Source organism: Syngnathus scovelli, chromosome 12 (assembly GCF_024217435.2).
Source record: "Syngnathus scovelli strain Florida chromosome 12, RoL_Ssco_1.2, whole genome shotgun sequence".
Taxonomy (NCBI): Eukaryota; Metazoa; Chordata; class Actinopteri; order Syngnathiformes; family Syngnathidae; genus Syngnathus; species Syngnathus scovelli.
In genome coordinates this window covers 7,968,648-7,986,442 of record NC_090858.1, presented here as the reverse complement: position 1 = coordinate 7,986,442, position 17,795 = coordinate 7,968,648, and the positions used below count along the sequence as shown (strand labels likewise).

The window sequence follows — 17,795 nt, the reverse complement described above, 5'->3', positions numbered from 1 at the left end:
AATAAATATAAACATAATAGATCACCCCCCAAAAAAAACAAAAAACGGTGAAGTGCCTGGTCATTCCTAGGCCTAAGTGAGGTAAAAAAAAAAAAAAAATAAACGTATATATTTAAAAAAAAAACATCTACATTGAGGATAAAATAATCCCCATGTTTATAATCAATAGTTAATTCAATCAATCAATCAATCAATCGTTATAATTCCTAATTTGATAGGTAGATGTGTGACTTGTACGACACAAGTAAATAACCATCCGCTTATATTGCCATCTTTTATTGCACTTTGTAAGCAAATGCTGTACAGCAGTTGTGCAGACATGTTACTCATCAGTGTGACACAACAACCCAAGCAGGACTGGGGCACATCTGAATACAGTCACAAATAGTTTGGTTCATATCAAAATAAAATAAGAAAAATAAATTCCCATGGTCTCATCAAGACAGCTATGACAAATATCTACAAGGTTACATGAGGAAAGGACAATACTGTACCTATGAATAAAAATTCTGACAAATCAATAATCATCTGTGTTTTACATAGCGGGCACATAAAAAGGTCGTTTTCCATAATAGCATTTTCTACATTGTATACAAAACGGACAAGTTTTTTTTTTCGTGCATGCAATAAGCTACAGTGAATATTTTAATTTTCTTAGCAATGAATCATTCTACAAAACAGGCTGCTGCTTCTTTTTTTAGGGGGAGGAGGCGTCCAGAGAAGTGGGTAAACAGTCATCTCCCTCAGTGGCTGTCATGGCAACATATTCAACAACAGTAAAACCCACAGGTAATCCTCATCAACATATGCTCCTTCAAGCACGCAGGCACACACGCACGAGCATACATCAATTCAAACACACACACACGGATATAGAAATTAATGACATGTTTGTAGTTTCTAAAACTTTCAACTAGACCCCTGATACATCACAAAACAATGACACATCAAAAATATACAGCGTGATCAAAAGGAAGCTATCTGTGTGTATCCTGTACACACAAGGTCAGTAGAAAGTTTAAGCTCAGTGTGGCTTGAAGAGTTCTTCCGAGTAATTTTCCTCCCACTCAAGTGTGCTAACACTTGCCCATCTTGGCTATTAGCTCATCGCAAATCTTCGTCAGCTCCTCAATCTCTTTGTTCTGGAAAACAGTTTGACAAATTCTGAAGTTGGAATTAAACCTTTAAATTATTTTTGATATTTTAAACCCCTATACTTGAGATGCATCCTAATTCTTGTGTGCTTGCAGTGGTCAAAGTTTGTGCATCTATGTTACATATTTAGAAAGTATCTACATCTGAGGCTTGTAATTGCAATAAACATGATCCAACTGACCTTTTGCTCCAATGTGCGCTCCAGAGACTCCACTTTCATCTGCTCCTTCCTCAGACTGGCTTGGTGGGCAGCCTGCTCCTGCTTGGACTTGGCCCTTACCTGAGCGATGTCTGAATTGGCCCTGGAAACACATAAGGCATCTTTGTAGAACCTCCATAAGATATCAGAGGGAAGTACAATGTATATTGTTTTGCTACTTTGAGCAAAGTATACTCATTAATCATCATCCAAAATGACAAACGTTTTACCTGTCTAGCTTTTCCTCTGCGTGAATCTTTAGAGCTTGGTACCGCTGTTCCTCTTTACGGACTCTGGAGAGATACTCTTGAGCGCACTTCTTCAAAACTTCCTCATTCTACACAAAATGACATTCTATCATTTCCTTGTATTCATCATGGTTTTCAAAGTTATTTTGCCACTGACAAGGGCCGTCATGGTATTTTTGTCCTCCAAAAATGTACCTTGCGGAAGCCCTCAAGCACATCTTTCATCTTCTCGTAGCGTCGGAAGAGGTCAGCCAGAGATTTTTCCACAGAGTTGAGGTCGGCTAAGGCCTGGTCCTTTTCTATGATCAGCTGTTGAATGGTGTGGTGGGACAGAGACTTCTCTTTCTGGTCATCTTCTGTCACGCACACATACATAACAGTGTATCTGGTGACGAGACTTGAAATTTGGTACAGTTCTGACTCAAAGCTTTTCCAAAAACCAAAGTAAACCAGTCAATATTGAAAATATCAACTAAAGAGTGTGGCATGCATGTCAGGAATATAAATGCTGGCACAAAGCACAACAGTTAAAAATACTCAGATTTGTACACACATGAAAATGAAATGAAAATGGACAAGCACGTGTCAGTGGACGTGAGGTGCGTTGGCTCCCTCTGTGACAAACCGATGGAGAGATGTGAGCGGGCACAAACAAGTTGAAGCACAAGTCTGCAGTACTCACCTGGCATGCCTGTCACGATTATCAAATAGTAAGGCGCAAACAAAGGAGCAGAACAGAAACAAAAGGGACTGTGTTAAGTCAAGCTGGGAGCCAAAGGCACGTGAGAGCCGAGCATTTGGAGAATGTGAATCTCCGATTAGTGTTTTCAAAAGGTCTTGTGTAAAAGGACACCGGCAGGCAGTCAAGCTGGCTTTGAGCTGAAGCACCTTACAAATCATTGGCAATGGATCGGCATCATGTGCATATGCGCGTAGTCTAATTTGCAGTGCGGCAAAAGGTGGTGTCAGGAATTGTGACTCAAAACAATTTTAAAGTAACTTGCAGTTATACTGAAGTGATTATATGAAATCACAAACTCACCAATCATCTGTGCGATCGTCTTCTCATATTCAGAAACAATCCTCCTATAGATAAGAATCTGGATGTTACTATAAAGATATGAGTCGATGTATTTTCAGTCAAACCAGCAAATAATAAAACAAGCATGACATACAATGTTGACCAAAATAAAATACAGGGTTAAAATTCTCACAGTTTAATGTTATCATTGCTTCTCTTTGCCTTTTCTTTGCTTATTTGGGGGGAAAGCTGGTTAACAAATGTAAGACGAATGATTAGCCTTGCCCCCTCCCCTTTTCCCTCCTTATCCTGATTTCAATCATCTAAATTAAGTAAGCCAAGTCTAGTCAAGGCTTGACTGGACCCCAACCTACCACCTTCTGACCAATGTCAAATTTTCTATCTTCCTTTCATTTTAAGTTCCTTTTAAGAGTGTTATAGCAAATATGTACATGTATAACAATAAATATTTGATCCATAAGATTTTTTATTATTGCAGCTCAAAGGTTAACTTTAACATTAAGGGCAACGTAACCATGCGCTTACACCGTCATCCACTAATTAGTGACAATTCAAAACAGAGCATTATACCTCATCTCCTGCACCTCTTGACGGCTGTCTTCGTATTTTCTCTGCCACTCCAGCACCTCCCTCTCTTTTGTTACAATCTAAAGCAAAAAAAATCTCACTGAATTAGGTGTGAAACACAGATGTGTACAAAAAAAAAAACACTATTTGAATACTGGACAAAACAGATTATTATGATAATGGTGATGCCATTAACCCAGTTTATTGAGGTTGTCATTTATGGTGGTATAAAATTGCATCATCATGAGAGCTGATCATAATAGAGGGAAAAAATACCTTCGAAAAAAAACATTATAGCACACTATATCGTCAAATAAATATAGTGTGGAATTTAGAGGGATGTGAATTCTAGACGTAATATACCGTAATTTCCGGACTATAAGCCGCAACTTTTTTCCAAAATTTTGAACCCTGCGGCTTATAGTCAGGTGCGGCTTATATAAGATTTTTTCGTGATTTTTGTGATGACTTGATCACTTTTATACACTCGTAAAAAGGCTGTGGACCACTGTTGTACGGTATCTTGAAGAAAAAAAAACAACAGAAATACTATTTTGAAACACTACTATGGCTGCTGCTTATTCTGGCTGTGTTGCTTGTGACTATTATGAGCTTTAGTAGGAATGCACGCTAGGTGACCTGCGTCAAAGGGCTCTAAACCCTTTCTCTTAGAGATTAAACAAAGCAGTGGCGCTGTTTGGACCATCTGCATTGTATTAAAACCCAATCAATCAGCATTTAAATTCAATTATTCTGACATTTTGCTCACCAAAAACAAGTTGTAATGAATGTGAACTTTTAATGTATTTTATTCAGAAGGTTACTTTGAACCCTGAGGCTTAAATGGCGGCGAGGCGTATTTATGGATTTTTACGGCTTTCTGTGTACTGTCTTTCTTTGTAAAAAACTCATGTGCATGTGCGGCTTATAGTCCGGTGCGGCTTATGTAAGAAAAAAACTAAAATATCCCTGAATTTTAGCTGGTGCGGCTTATAGTCCGGTGCGGCTTATAGTCCGGAAATTACGGTAGTAATTTATTTAGAATTCATTGTTTTCCTTTAAAACTTAAAGGAATTAAATTTACTCAATTTATGGCTGGATTGAGGTATTTAGTTTGGAATTTCTTCATTAGGAAGTTTAGCAAGAAACCAGAAATAAAGAATAATAAACAATTTGTAAAAATGACATATACAAATACAAAAACTATCCATCATTTCTTTACAACGTTACTGATGAGTGTATGCATAAGATTTTTGGGCACCTCCTCTTTTGCGATTCCCAGCGAGTGGTCCAGGTCTTTAGGAAGATGTGGACTCTCTCCATCAATGTAGCCGGTAGCGGTCGGGGCGTACAGTGAGTTCTTGGATACTGAACTCTCAGACGGTAACGAAACATCTCTGTGCTGCTTCCGGGATCCAAATGAGAGGAGCGAAAGAAAAGGAAACATAACCAGTTAGATCCCAGACAAATCAAAACGCAGTGCCATGCGCTGGTTGGCCTGATTGTACCCGAACCTCAACTAACAGGGAGCATCAAAAGGTACCACTCAGCAAAATCAATATGTAAATGAGGCAGGCTTGCAATGTTCCTGAAGACTTGGTCAGCTGCAGAATGAATTGATGGAACAGTCTTCATAGCTAAGTGATTGGCTTGTTAGAGAGCGTGGCTTATTTGTGATTGGTACAGGCAAGGAGGGGCGGGGTAGAAAACTGCATCATATACAAGAGACCAACGACGGGATAGCACACTGCTCAGTAAGGCAAACACGTTGCTGTCATGTTAACGCACATTACATTATTTCACTTTAACCACTAAGTGCTGGCTGATTATGAGAACAGACCCTGACCAAGATGTTACAGTGACAAGGTGACCAAAAAAAATAAAGAAAAAATAAAGAACTATGTCATGATAATGTTTCCAGAGCCGGAGTTCACCAAAACAAATACATTAAGAGGGATTTATTCATTGAGACGGATTAGGGTAAGACCACAGGGAGGTAGATGGATGAAACTGAGACTAATACAAAAGCCAAGTAAAATGCCCAACTTTTGGTTTTGGGTTTATGCTCTAAGTGGTAGTGTGACTGTCAATTTCATTGCTATCCAAATAAATTTAGTTATTACAGTACAAAGTCAAAACTGGTTAACAGTGTTTGCAATTGCATTGTCTCACATGACCCAAAGAGCACCGCCTTCACATATATACATAACCAACATGTTCTCGCTAGTACAATCTAGGTAGAAAAGGTAGAAATCCGCACCTTAAACACCAGCAAGACAAACAGCGATTATGTCACACACCATTAGAGACATGAGATAAAAATAGAGGAGGCTAAATTAATATATTTAAGGACAATAGCTCTAAGGGTGCTTGTTGTCAAGAGACATTACAACTACTCATAGTAGAGAAAGTAACACGCACAGGGATTGTAGACCAATTAAGGTAAGTGGTCTCCACTAAATGGGTCTATGGGAGCTAGTATACAATGCAGTCTCTTGGTATTTGGACAGTTGCTTTGACTGGACACCAGTTAAAAGTACTACTGTCAAAATATCGAAGGACTGAGCAGCAGATGTGTCACGAGGGCAGGTAACAAACAAGTTATGTGTTCCTCTTACTTTCAGTAAGGGTGAACCATTGATGTTCCAGCGACGTGTACTGGGTTTCTTAAGGCGGGACTGCAAAATGTGTGGGACAAATAAACACTGAAAAAACCTGAATGATGCATCGTGCACAGCATGTGGCATCTGTACAATGGAATTTAGGTATACCCCTGTACAATGCCGAATACGACAGAGAAAAAGTGGCTAAAACGTTTGACATTGATATTAAATTGTAATTATAAGCCCCACATTCAAAAAGAATACAAGAATTGCCTGTAATAGTTTTGACTCTCAATAGGCCACAAACTATGATCCCATACCAGTTTGATATCAGTGAAAACACAAAACTCTGTGACCTCTAAAAACAAACCAGGATAAACTTACTGGAGCTTCTCCTGGTAATACAAATCTTGTTTTATAGTTGAGTGGAATCACTTCAATAAACTTCCTTGATACCAATTCTTATTTAAAAATGTCTGGTTGCTTCTTTACGCATTTCAAATAGAGCACAATAAAAACATAACTTCAGTCAATACCTATGCCAATAGATCATGCTCAGAAAAAAAAAATCACTAATAGGTCAAAAGTGAAATTAAAATATGCAGTAGGTTACTGTACTGTAAAACTGGGGCCTCACCCTAAAACACCCCACCCCCAAGAGTTCACTAGTATTATGCAGTTGGACACTATGAGAAAACATAGCATGTTAATTTACAGCCAGAAAAAAACAATCATCAGCCTGTTCTAAATGTTTGTTAGTTGCTATAGTAACACTAAACACAGAATGTGACCAATTTTTTGTAAGATGATGAACCCAACAAATGAGCTCATCACTAAATGCCCAGACTGCTTCTGCAGTAATAAATAACACATTTCACGTCACATTCAAGCCTCTTAAGCATGAACAGGCAACATGCAAAAAAAGAGGCGAAGATCTGATACAACACTGCTCTTTAGGTACTTTAGTACTTGCTGCGAGGTTTGAGCCATGTTAGATTTGCAATGAGGGGAATTTGATACTGAAGGGGCTGACAATGCAGTGACGCAGCTGCCATGTGGAAAAGGCCATGAGTTCGCTCAAACTCAGAATGGTGTGCTTCGAGAAGGATATTCATGCACCGTTCCTAAAGTCCGTATCGTGTACATTCATTAAGGTGCATCCTGGCAAAACACACACATCAGCTGCAGGCTAAAATCAACGCAGTACCTGCAGGGCTACAGTGGAGAGGGAGGGGCACTGAGAGATGTTTTTGGCTACTTGCAGAGCTTCTATCCGTAGGGCAGCAAGAACCAGCTCCTCCTGGGCCGCACAAATTGGGGGTTATCGTCCAATGTTGGGCGTGCGGCCCAAGGATGAGAGTGTAAGGGAAAAGCATATAGAACACTTGAGTTGACCACACATCACACTTGGTCCGATCTCACTTCGCTTTTGCGGCACGAGGGGAATGAAAAGGCAAGGGTGGGATGTTTACACAAAAACACACGGAAAAAAAGAGGAGAATGTATTTTATCAGGTTGTTAACACACCTGGAGTTTTTGGGCGAATGCATTAGGGTTGGTCTCAGCGAGGTCGGGCGCCAGGTACTGCTCAGGGTGGTCACACTCAGACAGTCTTTTTAACAGGGACATGGTCAGGGTTGAAGAAGGGACCTCTTGGCTACTGAGCTATAGTGGGTGACCGGAGGGTGGGCACAGGGCGGAAAGGGAGGAGGGGTGAGGGGGGTGAGGTCAGCATGGCAAAGGAATAGCTCAGCGACTAAGTGGGAACTGACCACTTTATTAATAGAGAGTAGTTTGGATTTCCAAATACGAATTGCTGTCAACCTGACTAACAGGGATCGTACAGGGGACTTGGAGTTGTATTTAGTTTGAATTAAAAAAAAAAAACATGGCATACAGACCACAAATTAAATTAAATGACAGTGAAATGACGACTGTATTTTTAACCAACACACAAGGAATTTCACTCTTAAAACCGCTGGGTTAAAAATTAGACTGTTGTTTTTAACCCAGACTGTTTAAGGGTCGATACAGCACACTGATTTCCAACTCTCATAAAGACAGTCTCTTTTTTTTTTTTTTTTTTTTTTTTTTTTACACACCTGCTCATCTCTTTCTGTGCTTTGCGTTCGACTGAGCACTTCGCTCTCTCTTTTCCTGCCCTTATCTCCAGCAGAGCCTTCGGGACCTGGCCTGGAACTTAGCACTGGAGTCTTCATGCTGGCTGTTATCTGAGCCTCCATTTCCTCAAAACTCCTGCACATATAGAAAGTACATTCAATCCAAACCTGTAAAATTTGGTCCACAAGCAAATGTCAAATTCACTATTCCAGTTGTACCCTGTGCATGGGGAGTTGGGCTCAGATCCTTTTGTATCCTTGGTTCCTTGGTTTGATAACGAGTCCAAGTTTAGGTATAATGATGGCTTCTTCACAGACGGTGGCTAAAAAAACGTGAAAGAATCAACAACATATATATGATTTTGTTGCGTAATCAGCGGCCCGTGGAGATACGTTTTTTGTAGAAGTTAGTTTAAATACTCACAGGTGAAGAAGAGCCAATTTTCTCCATGTACTCAATTTCATAGTCTTGCACTAAAAGGCAAAGCAGATACAGATAAAGCTTTTGAATGGCGGACATCTTGTTTTGTCAAAAAAATATTTTTATTTGTCTAAAGATGATCTAATGGTCGGTCTTACTACTGGAGAGTAGCATGTCTCACCTGAAGACCGAAGACCGCTCTCATTCACAAATGACGTTAGATCCGATGGGTGAGGGAAGTCCTGCTGGTCTGAGTTCAAGTCTGAATCAACGTCGTGCAAGTCTGCTAACTTGTGATTGGTGGAGGAGGCCAGCTTCTCTTCATCCGTGGCGTGGCCGTCCTGTGGAGGAAGGGAGGCGGGGTCATCTGAATCCTAGCACATAGACACAGTTAGACAAAACTCAAAAAGCCACATATGTGATAGACGCAAAAATGAACATACCTGTGAGTTGTTGGAGAACTGTGATTTCTTTGGTGACTTCTTTACCCTAAAAGTGTTACTGAGAAAAAAAGATCATCATTAATCTAGACTCACACATTCAGATTAAAATTCTTTACAATATGTAACCGCTGTTAGCCAAAATTCTTACATGTATTTTTAGTTATTAATTTATTTATTCGATGGACTTAGTTAGGAGATTCATGGAAACATTTAGAAAGCGACATGATGAAAAATGACTCAAAAAAAGAAAGTGTCAAACTAAATCTGTTCTCTACAGTTGCAGGGAATAATACAACATTTTACTTTGAATAAGTGACGTGAATTATTCAATAGTCTTCTTGTACAGTAAGTGTTCTTGCAAAATGAGTATAATATGCAAACATGTGGCTGAAAAAAACTAGCCGACTAACTCTTGCATGAAAACTTTCCAGCGCTTAGTCATCATGAAGCAATTTCAGGTGTATAATCCAAAATAAAGTATTCATCAAGAGAAAATAATCGTTCCTTTTAATTTTTTTGAGTGTCATGAGTTGCTTTGTGAAAATGGAAACTCACAATTCCTATGATTTAGCTTCTGTCTACTGTTAGTGCCAAGAAGATGAGTTGTTGGTAATAAGATAAATGCTTATTGATGACCCAAATAAAAAATGCTGACATGCTGGTTTACAGGGGGATCCACATGAAATTGGGAGTGATTGGAGATAATGGATAGTTGTGGTTTCCCCGTACTTACAACAAACAACATAGAGTGGACACACCTCTGGACCTCCTGTGACATGAGAATACAGTACATAGTGTGGATAGAAAAAGTCTACACACCCTTGTTTAGTTGCCAGGTTTATATATGACCATTTAAAAAAAAAAAAAAATCTCAAATGACCTATAAATTATACAAATCAATTGGCAAGCAGACAAAAATTTAGATTTGGGTGGTGAACATATGTACAGGTTCACAAAAACCTGGCATCTGAAGAGGGGTGTGTAGACTTTTTATACCTACTGGTCCAGGTGAGAGAGAAAGACAGACAAACGCCACTGACATTGTTGAGCAATGTGCCACAAACAACACAAACACATTTAAACAAGCAAACAATGCAGTATTGTTGACCTACACGACATTTGCAATAACCAACGAGCGTCAATAAAATCAACTTACGATTTGATGGGAGTTTTCTTCTTTTTTGTTGGTTTGTTCAGGTTTTGATCTTCCAGCTCACCAATATTATCATTGTCATTTTCCATGTCATCATTTGACGACAGCTCGAAAGAGGCCGAAGCCTTTGGAGGTGAGGTTGCCATCTTGTTAGAAGATTTAAAAGGGTCGACTATGGAGTCGTCAAAATCAAAGCCGTAAGTAGGCTCCGATGCTTTTGGGGAGTTAGCCACGGCTGTCTTGGTCATAAACGGATTAAAATTGGGATCTTCCCACTTATTGGCGTCAAAGTCGTAAGAACCTCGAGAAATGGGCTTTTCCTCGTCGTTCCCATTGTGTTCTGCTGGAATGTTATTGTCCAGCTGCTCAGCCCTTCCTGGCTGGGCCTTTTTTAACCCCAACTTTGGTTTCCTCAAGGGCATCTTGGCACCAAGTTTCTTGCCCAGTTTCTTAGGTGGCGCAGAAGCTCCGTGTGATGCCTCACTATTCTCCTCGGAGTAATCAAACTCCAGCCTCACAGACTCCCGTTTGGGTAGAATAGGTTGCTCTTCAGGGTTGCCTACTGGTGCTTCAGTGGAAGCTGGAGGAGAAAGCTGGCTCACGGCAGGGATGGGGGGACTTTCTGACAGAGGAGCAATGGGGGCACATTTAACACCTTTCCGATCAAGAACAGGTGAGTTGGCAATTTTACTCCCTCCGGTCTTGAATGGGTCAATGCTCTCAAAGTTCTCTGGATCCCAACTGTACGAGGCACTCGGAGGGATTGGGAGGTTTTCTTTGATAGGAGGACTAGATGGAAGATGGCTCTCCTCCTGGCACAAAGGTAAGGCAGGGACAGTGAGACTTCTCTCTGATTCTATATGCGTGGCTTCTTCTGGTAGTGGGGGTGGAGTGTCCACACGGGTTTTTCTAGTTTTTCTGAGAGTTCCTACAGGACTTCCACCTTCTGCCGGACTTTCCTTTCCGTCCGGAGTCACAGTTTGAGGCTTTGCACGCTTAATGATCTCCGGGGTGCTACTAGTAGAACATGGCCTCTCCGGGTTGGAGTTCTGCCTCAGGAGCGGTGTCTTCTTCACAGATCCAGGGCGGACTTTCTTAGGTCTACGGAGTGTCCCTGGATTACTTTCTGTGCTAACGCTGAAGGATTCCGAATGTGGGCGGAAGCCTTGCGCTACAGATCCATCTAAACCAGAAGAGTCAAGTTCTCCACCCTGGAGGCTGAGGGAGCGAGTAAGCGGTTGATTTGATGACTCTGAAGCAAAAGGTTCAATGTTGTATGCGCCACTGGCAGCAATTGGCCTGTCCTCATCAAAAACGATGGCAACTGGCTCAGAAATCAAGTCAGATGCTCTCTCGGAAGGGTCTTCTCCTGCGGAAGATGCAGGAAAGACCGTCATGACGAGTTTAGTTCTTAAAATATCATTCTCATCTAATATCGTAAAATATTTGGTGCCGTCCTGTGGCCACGGCTTTGCCTCCCTTGATACTGTTCTTTTACTAACCTTTGTCATCAGTGGTAAATAATTGGTTCAGTGGATCTGCGGGAGCCTTCACTGGTGTTGTCGACTCAGGAGTCTCAAATGCTCCATCGGAATCAGAGCTCCTACAGCAAAAAGACAATCGCATACTGAGTCAATGCTGCTATGAATCATTCTCACATCACAATGATTAACCTGTCCGACCAATGGCAGTATGTTTGTGTCAATTTGGAGGGCACGTATTAAATGTCAGGTATGGGAGACAACCACAGAAATGAATAAACCAATAGAAATTAGAAAAATAATACAGATTTTTTTCCTCAGCAGCAAAAATATTTCAAAAGAACACATTAGGCTCGATCCCCAAACGCTCATCATTGTGTTATTCAACAGCGTGTGTCTCTCACGTTCCATCCTGTCTCACCTCTGTCTGACCAGCGCCCCTGCAGTCTTAATCATGCTGTCATGCTGTGAGCTCCAGGAGAGACGCCGGAACAGCCCGAAACCTGGATCCAAGTCTGGACTGTCTGCTGCCCCTCCCAGTAGCGTGTCCCAGCCCCAGCGAGCCCACTGCAGTGGAGACAGAGCCTGCCACGCACTCACCGCCATAACGTCCAAAAGAGGATACACAGGTAGACGCCCACTGTCTGTTCTATTGTGCACAAGATCTCTTCCACTGTGATTTTCAACATTCGGCTCTCCTCTTTCTGATCAGCCCTTTCACATTGCTGAGTCGGTAAGCATCATCCATGGAGTCTTCCCATCTGAATGAGACTTGTCTGCAGACCGCTTGCACTCTCCTCTCTCCCTTTTCTCAGCCTTCCGCTCTTCATCGACTTTCCCCCCTCCCTGCACGTCGTTCTCTTCCACCGCTTTACAAAATCTAGAATTAATTTGTATGACATTTAAAAGGTGACACTGACACAATGCACCCTTTGTCTTTGAAATGAGTCCCAAATGGACAATAAAAATTGAGATGGGGAAATAAAGCAGGAACTTCAAGTCGAGAAGAGATTTAATATAACGCAGTCGTGAGAAAATGAGAAAAACATTTGTTATGATAATTTGTTCAGCATGTCCAGAGTAGTGTAACTGAAAACATAAAATGGAGTTCCAATGTCAAATATATGAAAATATGAAGAGAGGCAAGACAATGTTAAAGCGAGCACAGATAGAGCATAGCAAATCACAAAATGACCTGAGTCGAGATTTGTACCTGTAACATTTAGATTGTGAGGAAATTCGTACTTTTATTCCAAAAAAGTGACATTAATATGCTACCTCATTTCAATGCTGAATTTGTCTCCTTCGAGACAGCTTATTTTCACTGCGACCGCATAATCAAGGTTGCCATGGTAACTGGAGTTGCCACCATATGTTTCATGATGGTGGAGGGGAAAACTGTCTGGCTGCACATGCACGCATCGGAGAGCAGCCGAACTAACAAGGACCCGTAAAGTATATCAAACCAAGTCTAATTTATATTTTATTCTACGTGATGTGACTCTTAACTCATCTGAGAATTATGATGCAATATACGTGTGCAAAATATGCACGCAGGAAAGGCATCACGTGGGAGAATATTGCGTCAGGGACAAATCTAAACAAACAGAGCACGAGCCGATGTTGAGAGCGGGGACAGTCTGCCTGCCTAGCGACAGACGCTTTGTGTCTGAAGACGCTTTGCAGCTCCCGGCCAAATCCATAGTGCTTGGAATTACACCTTGAGAATCTAATAAATATTCCATCTGCCTCAAGAAAGAAAGCAATGACAAGAGGATGGAGGAGAAATGCTGCTCTTCACACTCAATGACTAATCCCTCACAAATATGTCGGTCCTGATGGCCAATATCGTCATCCCATTTCACTGCCGTTCTTTCAATCTTTATTTGCTCACTTTTTCCCCGTGCCCTAATTTACGTGTTATACTCATCAATTCCTCCCATCATTTTGAATGTATATATTAAACAAATATGTAAAATAAGCATTATGTAAAATAGATCTATTTATAACTGTACATACTAAAATTATAACATATCTGAAGCACTTTGTAAGAAATAAAATAAAAAAAACACAACTATCCAGCAATAAAACAGACAATGCATGTAGTATATGAATGACTTGGTCTCTGACCGATTTACAAATTATTTGTGGTTCTTGAGCGCAAATCTTTCCCCACTGAAGTATTAAGGTGTGTCTGAAAATTGAGACATGTGCACTACAGTAAATGTAATCTGTCATAGGATCTGTATCATACATTTCAAATTCCACTTCATCCTAGTACTGATTTAACCATGTCCCTTCAATGGCGCTCACACTGTGAATTAATGTCAACAAACCAACAGAGGGAGCTATTGTATGTTATGACCCTCTTCAATAGTGCTTAAAAAAGTGGTGATGATAATGATGATGTCATGGGAACTGTACTTCCTGTGAGACAGCTATTTTGGGTTTTCAAGAAACCGCTTAAATTGTTTGGTATTAAGTGTCATTTGATGATGGGGGAACATCATAAGGAGGTGTTAATAATGATTGAGACAAGAGCTCTAATCAGTTGCAATTGCAAGAAAAATTAACCATTTTCCCAGCTAGGAAGAAAACAACAACATCCTGAATGCATGTCAAAACAATTGAGTTCCCATTCTAAGAATGAGGTAATCCCACCCATCCTAATCTGACATATTGAGAGCAGACAGATGGCACATTAAAAACCACACTGTTGCATGAGCAGCAAGGAGAAAGATTACCAGGGCGATAATGAGATCAGATTCAAGGTAACAGAAGACAATTCCCAACATCCATCAAAGTGACTCACATTTTTACTTCACCACAACACATGATGACCTCATTGACTGCGTGCTTCCTTCAGGGTTATAACAGTGAGCACATTAAATACTCACACAACAATCCAGCAATATGAAGTGAATTCATGTTTTCAGTCCATAGTCAGCAAAGAGCTTTTCTTGCAATAAATCATTTATCCCTACATTATAAATGACACCTTCCCCCATCTTGCAGCCTTGCTCCCAAGTGCAGAACCGTCCAAGCTATAAATAAAACTAAGTGGAACGTTCTTGCCCTGTCTCTAACTCTCTCATCCAGCCGTATTGCTTCACACTGTGCTCCAGTTCAACATTGGCGACAATAGGAGCAGCGCAAAACATCAGCCTGAACTCATTGCCTCCATCTGGCTTCCATAGCCTAAATATATATGTAAATGATTCACATGTGCAAGAGACTGCGCATGTGCGCTGATCCTTTTACGACATCACAAAACCAAATGACAACAAAGGCTGCCACGCACAGCCTAACATCAATGCAGAGGATGGTGATTTTTAAGTTAAATAAATAAACAGCCCTGGATTTGAAGAAGCTGGAGACTCACATGTGTTCTTGAGTCGGACAGAAGGTTTGTCCTTTATCCATGGATTCGTTGGCTCCCATTGTCAGCTACCTTCGCTCCCCCCACCTGCGCCTGCACTTCAGCTGCTGTCCACATCCACCTGCTCCCTCAAAAAGTCCCTCTTCCGTTTGCGCTGATCCTTGCAGCAAGCAGAAGCGAGCGCCAGCTCCTAACGCTGCACTGCAGAGAATGACCTCGTCCAGCTCCTCGCATCAAATCACCGGATGATTAAATGCTCGTCAATTTATGCATAGCGTCTCTCAGCCTCAGCTCCCACACAATGAGGACATGATTCTTTTCATTTGTAAACTGATGCTGAAGAATGAAAGTACAAGCATAGACTAATCCAAAAACGATGGCAATCCAAATCGCAATCCAGCTTTCTTGTTGTAATGCATGTGCGATACCTCTATTTGAGCTGTGATGCTGCACACATTGCCTCCTCCCCCTTCCTTTCCCTTTGACGCCCCTCACAGAAGCAGCAGACGCCTGCGCCTTTAAAAAGACAAGCAGTCTATTTTTCGAGACGACTAACAGCCATCCAGGGGGGGAATCAAACAATAGAAGCCCCTAAAAGAGACAGTTGCTTCCTTTTAAAGCATCCTTGCGAAATGATGCCTCATGCTTTTTTGCCTTTCTTCCACACATTCATGTATCATCCAGAATCTATATGAAAAAATACTTTAAGCATCTATTTCACACAGTTACTAATATATCTGAAGTAAACAAAAGGCCTCAGACACAATGCAAGTGATTTGATTTGAGTCTAGTCCACTTCCGCAGGCCAGTAATTCTATACCAGTAGGCACATAAATCCAAATCTATTATTTCAGCAGACCTCAAGTTGTACCGCTCAGAATTCAGATAAAAATCCATCTATCCATTTTTTTATGACTTATCCTTACTCAGTTTGCTAACCCTGAACTCATCGCAAAGCACATAAAGACAAAGAGAATTTAGTTTCAAAATTCAAACAAAAATGTGAATGAGAGGCTTAATTACATTTAGATTTTCTCAATATTCCTGTGTGCTGCTCGAATTTATTTTCCTCCTTCACCAAATTTGAATGATAGGCCAGTAATGTGCTTCAACTCATTTTAAGACATCTGCTATACAACAAGTCACATGGGATGAAATAAGAGCAGGAACAAGGTTCAGAAAGTTCCTATTGATTGTCCAAGGAGCAATGGGAACAAGGGGGCTCTGAAATTTAAGGAGGATGAGTCAGTTGTGCATTCATGACAAGATGTGAAGGAACTGCCTGCAGCACTTGAAAATATGAATGATGATATATTGACTGAAAAATGGAAACTCTTCATTTCCACTACACAGCATGCAACATAGCAGCAGGTTTTGTTTTTTTGCTTGAGGGGAGGTGGGGGGTGGGTTGCATGTAGACCATCCATGGATGTTCGGGGAATATTAACATGATTCTACTCTCAAAAGGGCCTAATGGTCGATTTTCAACAGCCTGAGGGAACAAGAGAAAATGCCACCCCCTCACACCAGCCCACATGCTAAAGCAAAAGTATTGATTGGCACTGCCAGTTTCATGTTCATAGTATGCAACAAAAAATCATTTACTTGTGTGATGTGCTATTCATGAATGAGCAATTTTTCTTTCTGAGTCTCACTTTAACCTCATATACGAATCAGAGAAAGCCATCAAATATTCAACGCACTTTGGAAGTAAGAAATAAAGCAGTGACAGCTTCTTCTGAAATATTTACAACATGTGAAATCAAGGTTACTACGAGCAGCATTAAAAAGACCCTTGCCACATGAGATTGTAATGAAAAGGCTTCTAAACAAATAGCGAAGACGTTTACATTTGGTCTAAGGCTAAATAAAATAAATATAACCACATAGACTTAATCTATTTGTGACAAAATGTTGTTGTGTATAAAATTAGTGTGTAAATCCAAAGTAAATAATAAACTTACAAATTGATAATATGTATGTATTATGTTACGTGATTGCATTGTATAGTACGGTATAGTATGAATGTCACAAGAGTGGAGAGAGTCCATCTGGTGGAGGTAAAAAAACACTGCAGTGTATCGTGCAGGAAGATATGAGAGTGCTAAAAGAAGCATAGAGCACTATTTGTGTTGCAGGTTAAAAGCTTTGAGCTCCTAAATTGAAATTGTGCATTTGTGAGATTGGTGATGTTGTGTGTTTGCAAGTACTAAACCAACAAACAATATTTTAGGATATGGTTTATACCTTAGAAGAAGGTGGCAAGGTGCAGAGGTTGGGTAGGGGTCATCACTCCGATGACTGGATGGCACAGAAGGGGAGGCAGGAGCTGGAGGAAGAAGAGATTGGAGGGGAGATGCAAGTGGCGTCTTCTCTGGTGAAGGGGACGCAGCCAGAGGAGTGGGGCGCTCGGGAAGGGGAGTGGATGGGAGGTGTCGGGGTGAACTTATGGGGAAGGGAGCGCTCCTCTCTGAGTGCTCAGTGAGGGGAGATCTGTGGGAGGTGGAACACAGAACATCACCAGAAGTAATACAGACTTACCTCACAATACCTCAGTAGAACAAATATTGACTTGAAGAATGACATGCTTGCTCAAACTATCCCAAATATGGCTTTGAATTACAATTGCATGCAGTTGAAGATCCTTCTCCGCCTGACATGTTAGTTAGTGTGCGCTTGGTCGTAATTGGCCACCTGGAGGAATGGATTTGGCACTGGTCCAGGTTCATCTTATCAGGGTTGCCAGGCTCTAATCTGACGGGCAATGCGATGGACGACCGTGCAGCTGTTACCACTTGGGACAGGCCTACTGCTTAGCTCTAAAAATATTCCAGGGAGTCTGCAGAACTAAAGCATGTTTCGGGTAATAGAGCAGGCAAGCATCCCAGCTATATTTGGCCCCAATCATTCAGTAAAATATTAATTGAACTTTTAAGAAGTTCTGGATTTGTGTTTAACTACAACAAAGTGAGTGGCAACTTTCT

General features: G+C 41.0%; 1 protein-coding gene across 9 annotated transcripts in view; it reads right to left on the bottom strand.

Moving 5' to 3' along the window:
- Positions 1–260: 260 nt before the first annotated feature.
- The window catches only part of tacc2 (transforming, acidic coiled-coil containing protein 2), a 33,188-nt gene continuing 15,653 nt past the window's right edge, over positions 261–17,795 (bottom strand). For 5 of the 9 annotated variants that reach the window (XM_049735560.2, XM_049735564.2, XM_049735561.2 and 2 more), the window contains 17 exons: positions 17,059–17,304; positions 11,454–11,554; positions 9,955–11,320; positions 8,799–8,856; positions 8,537–8,729; positions 8,359–8,408; positions 8,154–8,257; positions 7,917–8,070; positions 7,342–7,479; positions 7,022–7,114; positions 4,473–4,613; positions 3,215–3,291; positions 2,645–2,688; positions 1,798–1,958; positions 1,585–1,691; positions 1,337–1,457; positions 261–1,142 (listed from right to left, as the gene is read on the bottom strand). In XM_049735560.2, coding sequence (XP_049591517.1) covers positions 1,077–1,142; positions 1,337–1,457; positions 1,585–1,691; positions 1,798–1,958; positions 2,645–2,688; positions 3,215–3,291; positions 4,473–4,613; positions 7,022–7,114; positions 7,342–7,479; positions 7,917–8,070; positions 8,154–8,257; positions 8,359–8,408; positions 8,537–8,729; positions 8,799–8,856; positions 9,955–11,320; positions 11,454–11,554; positions 17,059–17,304 — 3,220 coding nt within the window. In that variant the 3' untranslated portion in view covers positions 261–1,076. Of the gene's footprint in view, positions 1,143–1,336; positions 1,458–1,584; positions 1,692–1,797; positions 1,959–2,644; positions 2,689–3,214; positions 3,292–4,472; positions 4,614–5,829; positions 5,890–7,021; positions 7,115–7,341; positions 7,480–7,916; positions 8,071–8,153; positions 8,258–8,358; positions 8,409–8,536; positions 8,730–8,798; positions 8,857–9,954; positions 11,321–11,453; positions 11,555–17,058; positions 17,305–17,795 lie in introns of all 9 variants that reach the window. The other 4 variants (XM_049735563.2, XM_049735565.2, XM_049735567.2 and 1 more) reach the window with 4 other exon arrangements.